The sequence below is a fragment of the Drosophila mojavensis genome, unplaced genomic scaffold (genome assembly GCF_018153725.1).
Source record: "Drosophila mojavensis isolate 15081-1352.22 unplaced genomic scaffold, ASM1815372v1 contig_19, whole genome shotgun sequence".
NCBI classification, from domain to species: Eukaryota; Metazoa; Arthropoda; class Insecta; order Diptera; family Drosophilidae; genus Drosophila; species Drosophila mojavensis.
Window position 1 is genome coordinate 5657397 of NW_025318726.1, and position 18232 is coordinate 5675628.

Genomic DNA, 18232 nt, shown 5'->3' on the forward strand with positions numbered 1-18232 from the left:
CAACTGCAACGTTCTGACATGTGTGCACACATACATTCAAACTTCTTCTGGAACATTCTTTGAATCACATCAGCTGTTAGTTTGATTTAATTTTGGTAGATGGCGCTGCAGTAGTGAATCTATTTGAGTTTTGCGAGCGGAGCTTTCAGGAGTAAGGTGGCGTAGTGTGTTAGCGGCATGTCACTTGATCGAGAAGTCCCGGTTCGTATCCCGATCGGTGCAACTGATGTTAACTTTTTTAATTGTTTCAAAATATTTTAATATTATCATAAATGAGTTTTTATTTAATTAATATTTTTAAATACACCGAAATTGAAATTTTAACCATACTAAATGTGCGTTTTTAAAAGTTTGGTTATTCTAGCAGATTCTTAGAATCACATCAGCAGTTAGTTTGGTTTGGTTTTGCTAGATGGCGCTGCAGCAGTGAATCTATTTGAGTTTTGCCAGCTCCGCTTTCAGAAGTGAGGTGGCGTAGTGTGTTAGCTGCATGACGCTCGATTGACAGGTCGCGGTTCGAATCCCGATCGGTGCAACTAATGTTAATTTTTTTGATTGTTTCAAAATATTTGTATATTTTCATAAATGAGTTTTCTATTTAATTTATATTTTTAAATATATCGAAATTGAAATTTTAGCTTTACTAAATGGGCATTTTTATACCCTGAACCCATTGAAAATGGGAAATCGGGGTATAATGGTTTTGTTAAAAGTATGTAACAGGCAGAAGGAGGCGTGGCAGACCCCACAAAGTATATATATTCCTGATCAGGTCGACGAGCTGAGTCGATTTGGCCCTGTCCGTCTGTCTGTCCGTCCGTATGTATGAACGCGTCGATTTCAGAAGATATAAGAGCTAGAGACTTGCAATTTTTTTTCCTAGGTCCGTGTGTATCACGCGCATATCAAGTTTTTCTTTATATATCGATAACTACTCCCGATATTTTATTATCGATAAAAAACCTTATCGAAAGCTAGTTTTTTAATTATATCTCCTAAACCTTTAGAACTAGAGCTTCCAAATTTTAAATATAGACTTTTATGTATTTTATATAATTTCGATTTTTGTTGTAATGTACCCCCCACCCCTATATCCACCCCCTCACCGACACCTTTGTAAAAGGCGTATTTCAAGTACTAGAGACATGTGCTTTGGAATGTACATACATTTTCACCATATAATTACGCCCTGAAACTTTCATTAAGATTGTACGTATAGAAATTAAATTATTCAACAAATAAATTCTTATAATGTTGCCCACACTACAGCTCAGCCCAAGCGCAGTTAGCAGAGCGAATTCTAATACGTGTGTGTGTATGTATGTGTGTCGAAAAGAAGTGCAGACTGATTAGAATATCAAATTACAGGGTTCAGGGTATCTCCCAGTCGAGCAGTCTCGACTAGAGTCTTCTTACTTTTCTTTTATACTCATTCACGAAAGTGAATCAGTATATTGGTTTTGTGCAATGTCCGTCTTGCTGTCCGTCCGTCTGTCCGTATGAACGCAATCTATTTCGGCGCTATTGAAGCTAGAGACTTGAAATTTGGAACACATACTCGTGTATATCTCCGATTTATAAAGTGTTAAAATTTTCCCGATCCGCCCACTAGGGGCAAATCGGAAAATGCATTTTCCGATATACCAGAAATCATGTTTGTTGAAGAGCTAGAAAGCTGAAATTTGGTATGTAGGTCCGCGTTGACCACCCAAGATCACGAGCTATGGCGGATATATCTACGCCCATTGGGGGCGTGGCAAATCGGATAAAACTGTATCTCCTAAAGTTGTAAACCTAGAAATTTTGCACGTCAGCTAATGGTATGATTCTATAAAGTCTGAAGATAAATTATAAGTCTACGCCCATTAGGGGCGTGGCAAATCGGACCTGAAGATATAGTGATTTTTTAAATTCTCCTATATTTTGGACACTATTGATGGCAGAGACCTCAAATTTTGTATATATACTCGGACTGATCACCCAAAACCAAAAAGTTTTATCGGATATATGTCCGCCCACAGGGGGCGTGGCGAACCGCAAAAGTTTATATCTCCTCAAGTATAATAGCTAGAAGCTTCAAATTTGGATAGTTGAGTTACTGGTAGCCTCTTCTGTCGATTCCCCAAAAATAATTTTTACGCCTCTTTAGGGGCGTGGCATATCGAAAAATACCCTGTAATTTTCACATTTTTTGAGGGTAAGCATTCAAACTTTGCAGTTAGGGTACCGTTATCTCTTTCTAAAAACTGACCAAAAATGAGGTGTCTACGCCCAGTTGGGGCGTGGCAAACCTGTATATTCTACAGTATTAGAGCGAAACTTAACTACTAAATTGTTGATGGGATGTGAATGAGTATTCCGCAGTCGGTAACGCCCGACTGCAACGTTCTTACTTGTTAATAACTTTTTTTGTGGATGCACTATCTTCATGAAACATTCAGATTATGAATATAACATAGATATGCACGTATTGCCAAAGAACAAGTCCCTAGTGCTTGAAATACGCCTTTTAAAAATGTGATTATGAGGAGGTGTTTGTTAAAAGCGTATTTTCTTTAACTGTTCTTTAACAAATACATGCATATCCTTGTTATAATCATAATCTGAAAATTTCATGAAGATCGTATGTCCACAAAGTTATTAAACAATTGAGTTCTCATAGTAAGCGCACACTGCCGCCCATGCGTCTTTATGCTTGTGTGTGTATGTGTGTGTAAATGTTTGTGTATGTGTGTGTGTGTGTGTGTGTGTGTGTGTATGTATGCTGTGGGTGCGTGCGTGTGTGTGTGTGTATGTGTGCGTGTTTCTTGTGTAAGCTGAAAGACGCGGAAAATGATTGAAATAGATATTGCTCCAAGGGTTCAGGGGATCTCGTAGTCGAGCAGTTACTTGTTTAAAATGTTTTTATACCCTGAACACATTTTCAATGGGAAATCAGGATATAATGGTTTTGTTAAATGTATGTAACAGGCAGAAGAAGGCGTGGTTGACCACATGAAGTATATATATTCTTGAAAAGGGCGACGAGCTGACTTGATTTAGCCCTGTTCGTCCGTCCGTCTGTCCCTATGTTTGAACGCGTCGATCTCAGAAGATATGAGAATTAGAGACTTGAAATTCTTTTTCCTAGGTCCGTGTATAGCACGCGCATATCGAGTTTTGTTTTAAATATCGAATAAAAACATTATCGAAAACCAGTAATAAATTTTTATCTCCTACATCTTTAAAGCTAGAGTCTCCAAATTTTGTATGTAGAGTTATATGAATTTTATCAGAGCTTGCAAATGAGAGTTGATCGTTTTTTCGTTTATGCTCTTCTTCGCATCATAACCAAAAAAATTGTGCAGACACGTCTCGCTCTGAGCGTCACTCTGTGTTATACCCTGAACCCATTTTCAATGGGAAATCAGGATATAGTGGTTTTGTTAAATGTATGTAACAGGCAGAAGGAGGCGTGGCAGACCCCACAAAGTATATATATTCTTCATCAGGGCGACGAGCTGAGTTGATTTGACCCTGTCCGTCTGTCTGTCCGTCCGTCTGTCCGTATGAACGCGTCGATTTCAGAAGATATAAGAGCTAGAGAAATTTTTTTTAAAATGTCCGTAATTACAGCGCGCATTGATTGATTTATCATTAAAAATCGATAACTCATCCCGATCTTTTTTATCGAAAACCAGTTATAAAATAATATCTTCTACACCTTTATTGCTAGTCTCCAAATTTTTAATGTATGCTTACATGCAATTTATACAATTTCGGTTTTTGTTAAAATGTACCCCCACCTCTAAATTCACCCCCTCACCCTCACTTTTGTAAAAAGCGTATTTCAAATACTAGAGACTTGTGCTTTGGCAATTACATGCATATCCATGATATAATCATAATCTGAAAGTTTCATGAAGATCGTACGTCCATAAAAAATTATTAAACAATTAAGTTCTCATAGTAAACGCACACTGCAGCCCATGCGTGTTTATGCGTGGGTGCTTGTGTGTGTATGTGTTTGTGTATGTGTGTGTATGTGTTTGTGTATGTGTATGTATGTGTTTGTGTATGTGTGTGTGTATGTGAGTGTGTGTATGCGTTTGTGTCTGTATGCGTGTGTGTGTATTTATGCCTGTGTGTGCGTACGTGCGTGTGTGTGTGCTTGTGTGTGCGTGTTTCTTGTGTAAGCTGAAAGACGCGAAAAATTATTGAAATATCTATTGCTCCAAGGGTTCAGGGGATCTCGTAGTCGAGCAGTCTCGACTAGAGCTTTCTTACTTGTTTTCTTTAGAATCTGTTTCGCTCAGACGCAATGCAATGACTCATTCGTGTGACACTCTCACATGAGTGTCGCGTAAAACTAACACGATTTTCGCTCACACAAAGACTCTCAGCAAAAAACACTTTGACTAAAAAACTCAGCAGAAATTGTTTTTGCCTTCGTGTGCATGTAAATACATGCATACATACATACAAAAAGAACGCAGCAATCGCGCGTGATTACCCATACAAACGCAACTTACCGTTTGCTTCATTTAACTCAAGCAAACGATCAGTGTTTGACTTAAGGAAACGAAAACAGAAATAACTGTCTCCCTCAGAGCGCGAGCGAGCTAAGCATGACGCGACAAAAACAGTTTCTGTCTGAGTGTTTTTGACTGTGTCAGTGGAAGACACTTATTTGCAGACAACGAAAAAGTGTAAACAGTTAATGAATTTTATACAATTTCGGTTTTTGTCAAAACTTACCCCCCACCTCACATTTGTAAAAGGCGGATGTTATATTCATAATCTGAAAGTTTCATGAAGATAGTCCATCCAGAAGAGAAGTTATTAGGCAATTAAGTTCCCATAGTAAGCCAACACTGCAGCCAATGCGTGTTTATGCGTGCGTATGCACGCATGTCTGTGTGTGTGCGTGTATGTGTGCATATGCGAATAAATATTGAAATATCAGTTGCTCGATGGGTTCAGGGGATCTAGTAGTCGGGCAGTCTTGACATGAGCTTTCTTACTTGTTTTAATATGAAGTAAACATATTAATAAACCCATTATAATTTTAAAATATTTTTCTAAATTTAAAAAAAAAATGTTTATTCCCTAAAGAAAGCATATTACACATGTGTACGATTTTCAATGACGCATACTGAAGTTATAACTAAAAGTTCATAGAAAGACACGTTTTTGCCTCCAATAAAGTAAAGCTAAATACTTAAAAAATAGTCTTACAAACTAACAAAAATTTCATTTTTGGTATATTTAATATCTTGTAGGGTAACCTTTATTCTTTATAACCTCTTTTAGTCGGTTAGGCATTGAAAGAACTAACTTTTCTGTGTAATTCTTATAAATTTTTTCCCATTCCTCTTTTAAAACTTCTATAAGCTTAGGTTTTGATGATATATGATGCTTCCTGATATTTTTATACCCTGAACCCATTGAAAATGGGAAATCAGGGTATAATGGTTTTGTGAAAAGTATGTAACAGGCAGAAGGAATCATCGCAGACCCCACAAAGTATATATATTCTTGATCAGGACGACGAGCTGAGTCGATATAGCCCAGTCCGTCTGTCCGTTCGCCCGTCCGTCCCTCCGACCGTACGTATGAGCAAATCCTTTTGCGATATAGATATAAGAGCTAGAGAGCGGAAGTTTGACATGCATACTCGTGTATACCATAGGCAGCACAAGTTTATCATATTTTTTCGATAACTCATCCGATAACTATCGAGAATAATCGAAAAATCGACATTGTTTTTTCAGCCTAATTTGAACACTTTTAAACCTGGAGACTTCAAATTTACGTTGTATATAAAGTTAATGAATACAAAGATCTTGTAATTTACAGATTTTGGATACCACGCCCCCTTCGCCCTCAATTTGTAAAAATTTCAGGTACTAGAGGCTTGTGCTTTGGAATGTACACACATTTTAACCATATGATAACGCTCTTAAAGTTTGATTAAGATTGTATATCTACAAAAGAAGTTATTCAACAAATAAATTCTCATAATATTGCCCGCATTGCAGCGCAGCCCAAGCGCAGCCGCTGCTAACTGCGCAGTCAGCAGAACGCGTGCTTATAAGTGCATGTGTATGTATGTGTGCATAAAAGAAGTCCAGAATGATTAGAATATCAGCTTTAAGGGTTCAGGGTATCTCCTAGTCGATCAGTCTCGACTAGAGCCTTCTTACTTGTTTTTTCTAATATATGCCAACAATTTTCTATTGGATTAAGATCAGGACTTTGGGGAGGCGTTTTTAATAAATTTGTCGTATTATAAGCCCAGTACATTTTCGTATCATGAGCCATGTGTTTAGGGTCATTGTCTTGTTGGAAATAATAAGACCTCGGCAATCCTAGCTTGGCACCAATTTTTATACTCATTCACGAAAGTGAATCAGTATATTGGTTTTGTGCAATGTCCGTCTTGCTGTCCGTCCCTCCGTCTGTCCGTATGAACGCAATCTATTTCGGCGCTATTGAAGCTAGAGCCTTGAAATTTGGATCACATACTCGTGTATGTCTCCGATCTATAAAGTGTTAAAATTTTCCCGATCCGCCCACTAGGGGCGTAGCAAATCGGAAAATGCATCTAAAGAGCTAGAAGTCTACGCCCATTAGGGACGTGGCAAATCGAACCTGAAGATTAAGTGATTTTTTAAATTCTGCTATATTTTGTATGTATACTTGGGCTGATCACCCAGCTTTAAATAGCTAAAGTTTCTAAATTTTTAATGTAGATTTATATACAATTTATACTATTTCAGTTTTTATTAAAATTTACCCCCACCCCTATATCCACCCTCTCACCCACATATTTGTAAAAGGCTTATTTCAAATACTAGAGATTTGTGCTTTGGCAAATACATGCTTATCTATGCTATAATCATAATCTCAAAGTTGTATGAAGATCGTATGTCCACAAAAAAAGTTATTTAACAATTAAGTTCTCATAGTAAGCGCGCACTGCAGCCCATGTGTGCTTATGCGTGTGCGTGTTTCTTGTGTAAGCAGAGACACGCAAAAAATGATTGAAATAGCTATTGCTAGAAGAGTTCAGGGGATCTCGTAGTCGAGCAGTCTCGACTATAGCTTTCTTACTTGTTTAAATATAATTTAAGCTCGTTGTTAATTTTCGGGAAGGCAATTTGTTTTATTCGTCGAACTATCCACCTTGTATTGTTATACCCTGAACCCATTTTCAATGGGAAATCAGGGTATAATGGTTTTGTTGAAATGTATATAACAGGCAGAAGGAGGCGTGTCAGACCCCACAAAGTATATATATTCTTGATCAGGGCGACGAGCTGAGTTTATTTGGCCCGTCTGTCCGTATGTCCGTATTTTTGAACGCGTCGATTTCCGAAGATATAAGAGATAGAGATTTTTTTTCTAATGACCGTATATACAGCGCGGATGGAATCGAATTTGCTTTTAAAATTCGATAAATCATCCCGTTATGCTTTTATCGAATAAAAACATTCAAGTTCAAGTCAGATGCCACTATAGCTAATTGTGAATGATTTTTCATTTTTTTGAATTTCTCAAATATTCAATATAATATGTAGATCATATGCTGAAAGTTTCATCAAATATTTGGCCAATTAACAAACGCACGTGCAGCAGCTACAACAGCATCGTATACGTGTACACACATACATTCAAACTTCTTCTGGAACATTCTTTGAATCACATCAGTTGTTAGTTTGGTTTAGTTTTGGTAGATGGCGCTGCAGCAGTGAATCTATTTGAGTTTGCCATCGCCGCTTTCAGAAGTGAGGTGGCGTAGTGTGTTAGCGGCATAACGCTCGATTGGGAAGTCGCGGTTCCCGATCGGTGCAACTGATGTTAATTTTGTTAATTGTTTCAAAATATTTGTATATTTTCATAAATGAGTTTTCTATTTAATTTATATTTTTAAATACACCGAAATTGAAATTTTAACCATACTAAATGTGCGTTTTTAAAAGTTTGGTTATTCTAGCAGATTCTTAGAATCACATCAGCAGTTAGTTTGGTTTGGTTTTGCTAGATGGCGCTGCAGCAGTGAATCTATTTCAGTTTTGCCAAAACGGCTTCCGAAAGTGAGGTGGCGTAGTGAGTAGCTGCGTGACACTCGATCGAGAAGTCGCGGGTTCGAATCCCAAGCGGCAATTGGTTCAAAATATTTTTATATTTTATTAAATGAGTTTTGTATATCATTTATATTTTTAAATACATCGAAATTGAAATTTTAGCCATAGTAAATGGGCATTTTTATTAGTTGGGTTCAGGGTAGTATCTAGTTGAGCACTCTCGACTAGAGTTTTCTTACTTGTTTTCTTTTAACTTTGTATTTTCCTGAACTTTTAATTTATTTTGGACTGTACTGTTTATTTTAATTCATTTCATGATATACTAAATGGTACTTCGATGTCTATTAAGGATTTAACTATCTCAGTATCACTTTTTCCACTATTATACTGGAAAATAGCCAGCACTTGCTCCTTAGAAGATGTCTGCTTCATGGCTTTTAAGTGAAGCTTTTAAATTACATAAATGTAGCGGAAAATCACTAAAGACACCTCCAGCTACATTCTCAGCTAAGCTCAATTGGAAAAGTTTTTGGAATACCCGAAATTTGATTAAATTAAACAGCTGTACGATTTCCAGTGACACTACATTTTCGTACAGTTTGAGGTGTTGCCCCAATCACTGACCAAACAACACATAGACTAGACATGTAGAGCAACGTTTTTCCACGCCGCAAAATCTGTGCAGCAGGTCCCGGCCAACTTCGTATTCGCTCGGCTTGGTATTGGCTGGCTCGGGTAATGAAAGATAGCACGACGAAATCAGTGCGCTCTAAGCACGCAAACGAAATGGTCATATATGCGCTTTGCGTTTTTTGTCTTACTCTCCCTCTAACTCTCTCTCTCTCTCTCTCTGTGGGCTCTCAAATCATGAAGCTCAGCAGCGCACAAAAATTGAAATTTCTTCGCGACGGTCCCAGCTCTTTCCTTTTGAGTAAAGAGTATACCGAAATCTTAAAATCGTTTGCGACATTCATGCAAACAAAATGTAAGCGTTTCGATGGTTATTCGTGGGAAGGGTATGAAAGCGTTGATACGCATAAACAATATTATTTCGCGACGGGCAAGTACACACACACTTGTAGTCCCTTGTTACATGTATGAGCATTTGTGACCTGCGTGCGTTACTCTTGCTGCTTGTAGCAATTTTAAAGCCCAGCATTTGCATTTGGTCGGTCTTACGGACTGTCATAACCACTTTAAACAGATGTACTATGTATGAACATACAACATATGTACATAAGTACATTTATATATTATTATTGCTAATCATGTTTATAAATGTGTTTATATCCGTAAATAATTATATATAATTAAAATTATTTTATACACATTTTTAACCGAAAAAATTATCGTAAAACACTACTAACTTTATTAAATGCTTTGCAATATATGAAATACACATTTCATATTATACTCAAGCTTTACTCATTATTGTCAAAAATTTCTAATTAAGTCATAATGGCCCATGTGATAGTCACCCTACGATTCAAATCATACAAAATTTACAAACTACTAAATCCAGAGACAATTAGCTTGCCATCCCATACAAGCATACACATACACAAATGTACATATGTATGCATGTGCTCACTTCACAAGGCAGACCAACGGCAAATTTTGGGCTGATAATAGACGAAAATACTGAGAAAGAATTGAGTTTCGCGACGCACGCACACAAAAGCACATACACGTAGCAAGGATGTAAATGTGTGTGTGCATGCCCGTCGCGAGATCATATTCTTTATGCGCCTCAACGCATTCATACCCTTCCCATAAATATATATCGAAACGCTAACATTTTGTTTGCATGAATGTCGCAAACGATTTTAAGATTTCGGTATACTCTTTACTCAAAAGGAAAGAGCTGGGACCGTCGCGAAGAAATTTCAATTCTTGTGCGCTGCTGAGCTTCATGATTTGAGAGCCCACAGAGAGAGAGAGAGAGAGAGTTAGAGGGAGAGTAAGACAAAAAACGCAAAGCGCATATATGACCATTTCGATTGCGTGCTTAGAGCGCACTGATTTCGTCGTGCTATCTTTCATTACCCGAGCCAGCCAATACCAAGCCGAGCGAATACGAAGTTGGCCGGGACCTGCTGCACAGATTTTGCGGCGTGGAAAAACGTTGCTCTACATGTCTAGTCTATGTGTTGTTTGGTCAGTGCCCCAATTTAAGAAAAAATGGGATTGCTACTCCCTGTTCTATGAACATTATATGAAACCTTTTTGTACAGCCTACCTTTTAAAAAATATTTTGTACAAAAATGTTGTTTATTTTAGAAGTTAAGAGCTAAATTTTAAATTCATATTATCTGTACGATTTTTAATGACGCACACTGTATTAAACTTAGCAACATATAGACCCCATTCTGTTTGTAAGTTAATATTAATAAATAAGGTAATAAAACTGTAGTACAATTTTTTTTAGTTTATTACTATATAGTCGGTTTCAAAGAAAAATGTGCTGCTGTACGAAGACATTATTGGCACACTGTATGCACATAAGAACAAACCTGCCAATGCATACATACATACATATGTAGACATGCATGCATTTATGTCCGCAAATAGAAGTGTAAAACATAACCATCTACAGACCATTTGATCACAAAGTTGTACACAGATGTTTACGTATATATGTACATACAAATATATAAGATTGATGCAAAACTTAATATATTGACATATACCAAAGTAGAATACATACATACATACATTATATTTGCATTCACAATATCTGTATGTATGTACGTACATTCAGTACCATTTTGTCAGCGAAATTGTATGAATGTATGTACATAAATGAATAAATATAGCCATATAGTTTATTAGTCGTATAGTTAACTAATCGGGTGTTTAATTTTGTTTTATATATGTAAAATATTGCAATTTAGAGTCTAGACTGGCGTGCACAATTATGTATGGATATAGACACCACAAGTATACACATTTTGCAATTCGAGTGCAAGTGAACAGAATGTAAGTACAAGGACACTACTTAAGAATATCTCTGAGAAAAAAAAAAAAAAATATATATATATATATATATCAAAATATATATATTTATATCATATATATATATATATATATATCAAAATATATATATATATAATATATTTTCGTTGTGAGCTTATTTAAGGAATTCGAGTAAATGATTCTGTATATCCCGTATTAAGTAGTGCTGCAAAGCCGTCGATGGAAATATCGATAGTATCGATGGAGTTTCTGTTGTAAGATAGATCGATACTAGCACTAACCAGAGACACTGACCAGAGTTAATACTTAGTACAAGTAATTGGTATAGGAACTATCGCTCATCTCTATTGGAAAACCCTTTTTAAAAATACCCATTTGTAAAAGAGTAGTGCTTTAAATACAGAATTAAAATAATAATAATAATGCCAACCAGTGAGATGGGATTTTCAGAAGAGCAAATGGGCATGAAGTTCGATCGATGTGTATCTGATACAATTGTTAAAGGAAGTGAGTGCTTACTATTATATAATATACTGTATTAGAGGTTTAAATTTGTATGCAATGTACCAATAGTCTCTTAATGCACAATGCTGTTCTTTCGAAGTGAATATATCATATATAGCAACAAAATCTCATTTTCAAGAAACACACTATAAATTCGACCACTTTTACCACTTTACCATAGAATACATAGACCGAACACGAAGTGTAAAGTATTTTGCACTTTTTTTTAGCAAAGCTCAGTGTCTTACTTCTAATAAAATATGACAAAGCACAATCATTTCGCTTCATGCGGTCGACCGAGATGGACGACTTTTGAACAAAATCCCTTTACAAAAGACGCCCTTTTCAATTATTGGTAAGGTGGGTCGGGGAGGGAGAGGGCAGAATTAAAAAAAATCAAAATTTTATAAAATAAATAGGTACATATGTTTTTAATATGGAGACTTGAAAGATGTAGAAGACTACGATTTTCGATAAGTTATAACCGATAACAAATTAACAGTAGCTATCGATTTATAGAAACTAACCGCTGACCAAAGAACACATAGATGAGACATGTAGAACAAACTTTTTCACCACCGAAAAAATGTGCATTAGGGACTACTCACCTTCGTAGTTGCTCGGCTCCGTCTCTTACGGCTCGAGCAGTGAAAATACAACACTACAAAGTCAGTTCGTTGCGAGCGCTCAAACGAAATGGTCCCATTCTTATATGAAGCAAGGCTATGCGCTATTTGTCCTACTCTCTCTCTCACTCTATCTCTCTCTTTGGTCTTTCAAATCACCGAACTCAGCATCTCATGCATACACACAATCAAATGTACATATGTATATACATGTATGTATGTATGTTTGTGAGCACAAAATCGACCAAATGCAAATGCTGGGCTTTAAAATTACTACAAGCAGCAAAAGTTACGCACACAGGCCACGAATGCTCATGTTTCCAGAGACTGCAAGTGTGTGTGTCTGTGTGCACACTCGTCGCGAAAGCATTGCCATGAGTATCAACGCTTTCATACCCTTCTCACGAATAACCATACAAACGCTTACGTTTTGTTTGCATGAGCGTGACAAACGCTTTTATGATTAGGTATCACTTCAAAGGGAAAGAGCTGGGATCATCGCGAACAAAATTCAATTTTTGTGCGCTGCTGAGTTCGGTGATTTGAAAGACCAAAGAGAGAGATAGAGTGAGAGAGAGAGTAGGACAAATAGCGCATAGCCTTGCTTCATATAAGAATGGGACCATTTCGTTTGAGCGCTCGCAACGAACTGACTTTGTAGTGTTGTATTTTCACTGCTCGAGCCGTAAGAGACGGAGCCGAGCAACTACGAAGGTGAGTAGTCCCTAATGCACATTTTTTCGGTGGTGAAAAAGTTTGTTCTACATGTCTCATCTATGTGTTCTTTGGTCAGTGAACTAACTCTATCTGCGCCTGATATACACGGATGTAGGAACAAAAATGTCAAGTCTCTAGCTCTAATATCATCTGACATCGACGCGTTCATACATACGCACAGTCAGACGGACAGGGCTACAGAGACTCGGCCAACAACTTTTTGAAACCCTGATCAAGAATACATACAAACAAAAATACTCATACATATCACTGACCAGAGAACACATAGACTAGACATGTAGTACAAAGTTTTTCAACACCGAAAAATCTTTCTCCTCGGGCCTATCAATTTCGTATTTGCTCGGCTCTTCGCTTTTAGGCTCGGGCTACGAAAATATGCGAAAGCCCAATCAGAGAGAGATGGTCAAATGTTAAATAAAAGATGCATCTATGCTCAATTTTTGTTCTTGCTCTCTCGCTCTGTCTGCTTTTTGCTCTCTCAAATATGTATATGTATGTATGCATGTGAGCACAAGCAGCAGCTCACGAAAATTGAAATTTCTTCGCGTTAGACTGCCGTTTCTTCCCTTACGTGCGAAGAGTATTCCGAACTCTTCAAACCGTTTACCAAGCTCGTACAAAATATTTGCGTTTTCGTTATTATTTGTGGGAAGGGTATGAAAGCGTTGGTGCGCATAATGAAAATTCTTTCCCGACGAGCATGCACACACACACTGTCCCTTGCTACATGTACTATGAGCCTGTATGTCTGTGTGTGAAGCTCTGGCTGCCTGTAGCAATTTTGAAGCCCAGCATTTGAATTTGGTCGATCTTGTGAAGTGCTCACATACATATGTATGTTTGTATGTATATACATTTGATTGTGTGTACGCATGGGATGCGCTGCTCACAATTATGGGATATAAATTGTAGAGCCATTTGTATGCCTGTGTGCCTTTACATGTGCGTGTGTGTTTATCTTTGTTTGGGAGATGAACATTGGCGTGTGTCTACCTCAACTTAGAATGGTGTGAACGATTTTGGTTATTAATTGAAGAGGCTCTTTTATTTATTTTAGAGGCACCTTTTATTCAACATTTGACCATCTCGGTCGAGCGCATGAAGCGGAATGATTGGGCTTTCGCATATTTTCGTAGCCCGAACCTAAAAGCGAAGAGCCGAGCAAATACGAAATTGATAGGCCCGAGGAGACAGATTTTTCGGTGTTGAAAAACTTTGTGCTACATGTCTAGTCTGTGTGTTCTCTGGTCAGTGTACATATGTATCTTTCTGTCAAAAGTCTACGTATTCTTAATCCTAACTATTAATTTGAATCATTATACAAAGACGAATAGACTTTGACAGAACATTGTAATTTACCCCTCACCCCAATATTCACCTCCTCACCCATATATTTGTAAAAGGTGTATTTGAAATACTAGAGATTTGTGCTTTGCCACATGCACTCATTTCAATGTAATAATCACGATCTGAAAGATGAAGATAGTCCTTCGACTAGAAATGTTAATAAACAATTAAGTTCACATAGTAAGCTGTGTGTGTGGTTCTTGTGTAAGCAGAAAAACGGAAAAAATTTGTCGATGGGTTCAGGAGATTTCATAGACAGGGGATATCATAGACTAGATCTTTCCTACTTTTTATACCCTGAACCCATTGAAGATGGGAAATCAGGGTATAATGGTTTTGTTAAAATGTATATAACAGGCAGAAGGAGGCGTGTCAGACACCACAAAGTATACATATATAGTCTTGATTCTTGTATGAACACATCGATTCCAGAAGATATAAGAGCTAGAGACTTGAATTTTTTTTTAAATGTCCGTATATACAGCGTGGATATCGAGTTTATCAAATCGATAACTCATCCCGTTATTTTTTATCGGTAAAAACCCTTATCGAAAATCAGTTGTAAAATTATATCTCCTACATCTTTAAATCTAGAGTCTATAAATTTTGAATGTATACTTATATGCATATACAATTTCGGGTTTTGTTAGAATTGGCCTTCACCCTTACATCCACCCCCTCACCCACATATTTGTAAAAGGCGTATTGCAAATACTAGAGACTTGTGCTTTGGCAAATACATGCATATCTATGCTATAATCCTAATCTCAAAGTTGTATGACGATTGTACGTCCACAAGAAAAGTTATTAAACAATTAACTTCTCATAGTAAGCGCACACTGCAGCCCATGCGTGTTTATGCGTGGGTGCTTGTGTGGGTGTGTGTGTGTATGCGTGTGTTATCGCGTGTTTATTGTGTAGCAGAAAGACGAAAAAATTATTGAAATAGCTATTGCTGGAAGGGTACAGGGGATCTCGTAGTTGAGAGCTTTCGAATAGAGCTTTCTTACTTGTTTAATATGATCATCACCAAGATCCCAGTAAGATTTGGCTTCGCAATAAACCAGTTGGAAATGAAAAATCGTCGTAAAAGGGGCTTTTCATATACTTCACGTGTATTAAATACACTTTATTGATATTAAATTTTCTTAGAAAACTAACAAACGTATTTTTTATTTACAGGTGGCGGTCTTATCATTGGATCGGTTGTGTCATTATTATTTTTCAGAAGACGTTTGTGGCCTACTTGGCTAGGGGCTGGCTTTGGAGTTGGCGTGGCCTATAGTTCTTGTGAAAATAACTTAAACTCAGTAAAATAATAAAATGTCCTAATAAAAAATTGCTGTATGTAAAAGCAATATCGACCAATGATTCAAGTTGAAATGTGATTGCAATTGTTGTCACATGTATGTATATATATGTATATATATTTTTTAAAAATGTATGTAACATGCCGAAAGAGACGCGTTAGTCTCCTGCAATTAGATTTATGTTAACGAGTGCCCCTTGCACTTAAGAGTTTGAAATTAATTCTGTATGAAGCGTGACTATACATACAATACATACATATGTATATACATATACTTACCAGCATAACTCTGCGTACACCAGGAAGGCATTTGCTACAAGGCAATTGTGGGACTGAAACTCATTTTTATAACCTGAACCCATTTTCAATGGGAAATCGGGGTATAATGGTTTTGTTAAAATGTATGTGACAGGCAGAAAGAGGCGTGGCAGACCCCACAAAGTATATATATTCTTGATCAGGACGACGAGCTGAGTTGATTTGGCCCTGTCCGTCTGTCTGTCCATCTGTCCGTATGTATGATCGCGTCGATTTCAGAAGATATAAGAGCTAGAGACTTAAAATTTTTTATTTTTAAATGTCCGTATTTACAGCGCGGCTATCAAGTTTATCATTAAAAATCGATAACTCATCCCGATCTTTTTTTTATCGATAAAGAACCTTATCGAAAACCAGTTATAAAGTTATATCCCCTACACCTTTATTGATAGAGTCTCCAAATTTTTTATGTATGCTTATATGCAATTTATGCAATTTCGTTTTTTTTTCAAATTATTTCAAATACTAGAGACTTGTGCTTTGGCAAATACATGCATATCCATGTTGTAATCATAATCTGAAAGTTTCATGAAGATCGTATGTCCACAAAAAGTTATTAAACAATTAAGTTCTCATAGTAATCGCACACTGCAGCCCATGCGTGTTTATGCGTGGGTGCTTGTGTATGTGTGTGTGTTTGTGTATGTGTGTGTGTATGTGTGTGTGTATATAAAATTCGATAAATCATCCCGTTATGTTTTTATCGAATACAAGCATTCAAGTTCAAGTCAGATACCAGTATAGCTAATTGTGAATAATTTTTCATTTTTATACCCTGAACCCATTTTCAATGGGAAATCAGGGTATAATGGTTTTGTTGAAATGTATTTAACAGGGAGAAGGAGGCGTGGCAGACCCCACAAAGTTGATTTGGCCCTGTCCGTCTGTCTGTCCGTATGTATGAACGCGTCGATTTCAGAAGATATAAGAGCTAGAGACTTCAAATTTTTTTAAATGTCCGTAATTACAGTGCGGATATCAACTTTATCATTAAAAATCGATAACTCACCCCGATCTTTTTTTTATCGATAAAAAACCTTATCGAAAACCAGTTATAAAATTATATCTCCTACACCATTATTGCTAGTCTCCAAATTTTTATACTCATTCACGAAAGTGAATCAGTATATTGGTTTTGTGCAATGTCCGTCTTGATGTCCGTTCGTCTGTCCGTCCGTCCGTCTGTCCGTATGAACGCAATCTATTTCAGCGCTATTGAAGCTAGAGACTTGAAATTTGGAACACATACTCGTGTATATCTCAGATTTATAAAGTGTTAAAATTTTCCCGATCCGCCCACTAGGGGCGTGGCAAATCGGAAAATGCATTTTCCGATATGCCAGAAATGATATTAATTGAAGAGGTAGAAAGCTGAAATTTGGAATATAGACCTGCATCGACCGCCCAAGACCACGAGCTATGGCGGATATATCTCCGCCCATTGGGGGCGTGGCAAATCGGATAAAACTGTATCTCCAAGAGTTTTACAGCTAGAGCGCTGAAATTTTGCACGTCAGCTAATGTTATGATTATGTATAGTCAAAGTACAAATTATAAGTCTTTGCCCATTAGGGGCGTGGCAAATTGGACCTGAAGATAAAGTGCTTTTTTAAATTCTGCTATATTTTGGACACTACTGATGCCAGAGACCTCAAATTTTGTATATATACTCGGCTGATCACCCAAGACCAAAAAACTTTGTCGGATATATGTCCGCCCACAGGGGGCGTGGCAAACCGCAAAAGTTTATATCTCCGAAAGTATAATAGCTAGAAGCTAGATAGTTAAATTACGAGTAACCTCTATCGATGGCCTAAAAATAATTTTTACGCCTCTTTAGGGACGTGGCATATCGAAAAATACCCTGTAATTTTCACATTTTTTGAGGGTAAGCATTCAAAATTTGCAGTTAGGGTACCGTTATCTTGTTCTAAGAACTGACAAACAATGAGGTGTCTACGCCCAATATGGGCATGGCAAATCGGGAAAAACCGCATTTTCTACAGTATTAGAGCTAAACTTAGCAACTAAATTGTTGATGGGGTGTGAATGAGTATTCCGCAGTCGGTTACGCTCGACTGCAACGTTCTTACTTGTTTATGTATGCTTATATGCAATTTATGCAATATAGGTTTTTGCTAAAATTTACCCCCCTCACCATCACATTTGTAAAAGGCGTATTTCAAATACTAGAGACTTTTGCTTTGACAAATACATGCATATACATGTTGTAATCATAATCTGAAAGTTTCATGAAGATCGTATGTCACAAAAAAGTTATTAAGCAATTAAGTTCTCATAGTAAGCGCACACTGCAGCCCATGCGTGTTTATTCGTGGGTGCTT

General features: G+C 37.0%; 2 protein-coding genes across 22 annotated transcripts in view; one reads left to right on the forward strand and one right to left on the reverse strand.

The window, feature by feature from the left end:
* The window catches only part of LOC6572007 (forkhead box protein P1), a 106362-nt gene extending 94610 nt beyond the window's left edge, over positions 1–11752 (reverse strand). For 7 of the 21 annotated variants that reach the window (XM_044007860.1, XM_044007862.1, XM_044007861.1 and 4 more), the window contains exon 1: positions 10825–11055. In XM_044007860.1, coding sequence (XP_043863795.1) covers positions 10825–10869 — 45 coding nt within the window. In that variant the 5' untranslated portion in view covers positions 10870–11055. The other 14 variants (XM_044007863.1, XM_044007870.1, XM_044007869.1 and 11 more) reach the window with 7 other exon arrangements.
* LOC26527406 (MICOS complex subunit Mic10) lies at positions 11371–15631 on the forward strand. Its single transcript, XM_015166131.3, has 2 exons — positions 11371–11552; positions 15443–15631. The coding sequence occupies exons 1-2, from the start codon at positions 11468–11470 to the stop codon at positions 15577–15579; spliced, it is 222 nt and encodes a 73-aa protein (XP_015021617.1). The 5' UTR covers positions 11371–11467; the 3' UTR covers positions 15580–15631.
* Positions 15632–18232: the final 2601 nt, after the last annotated feature.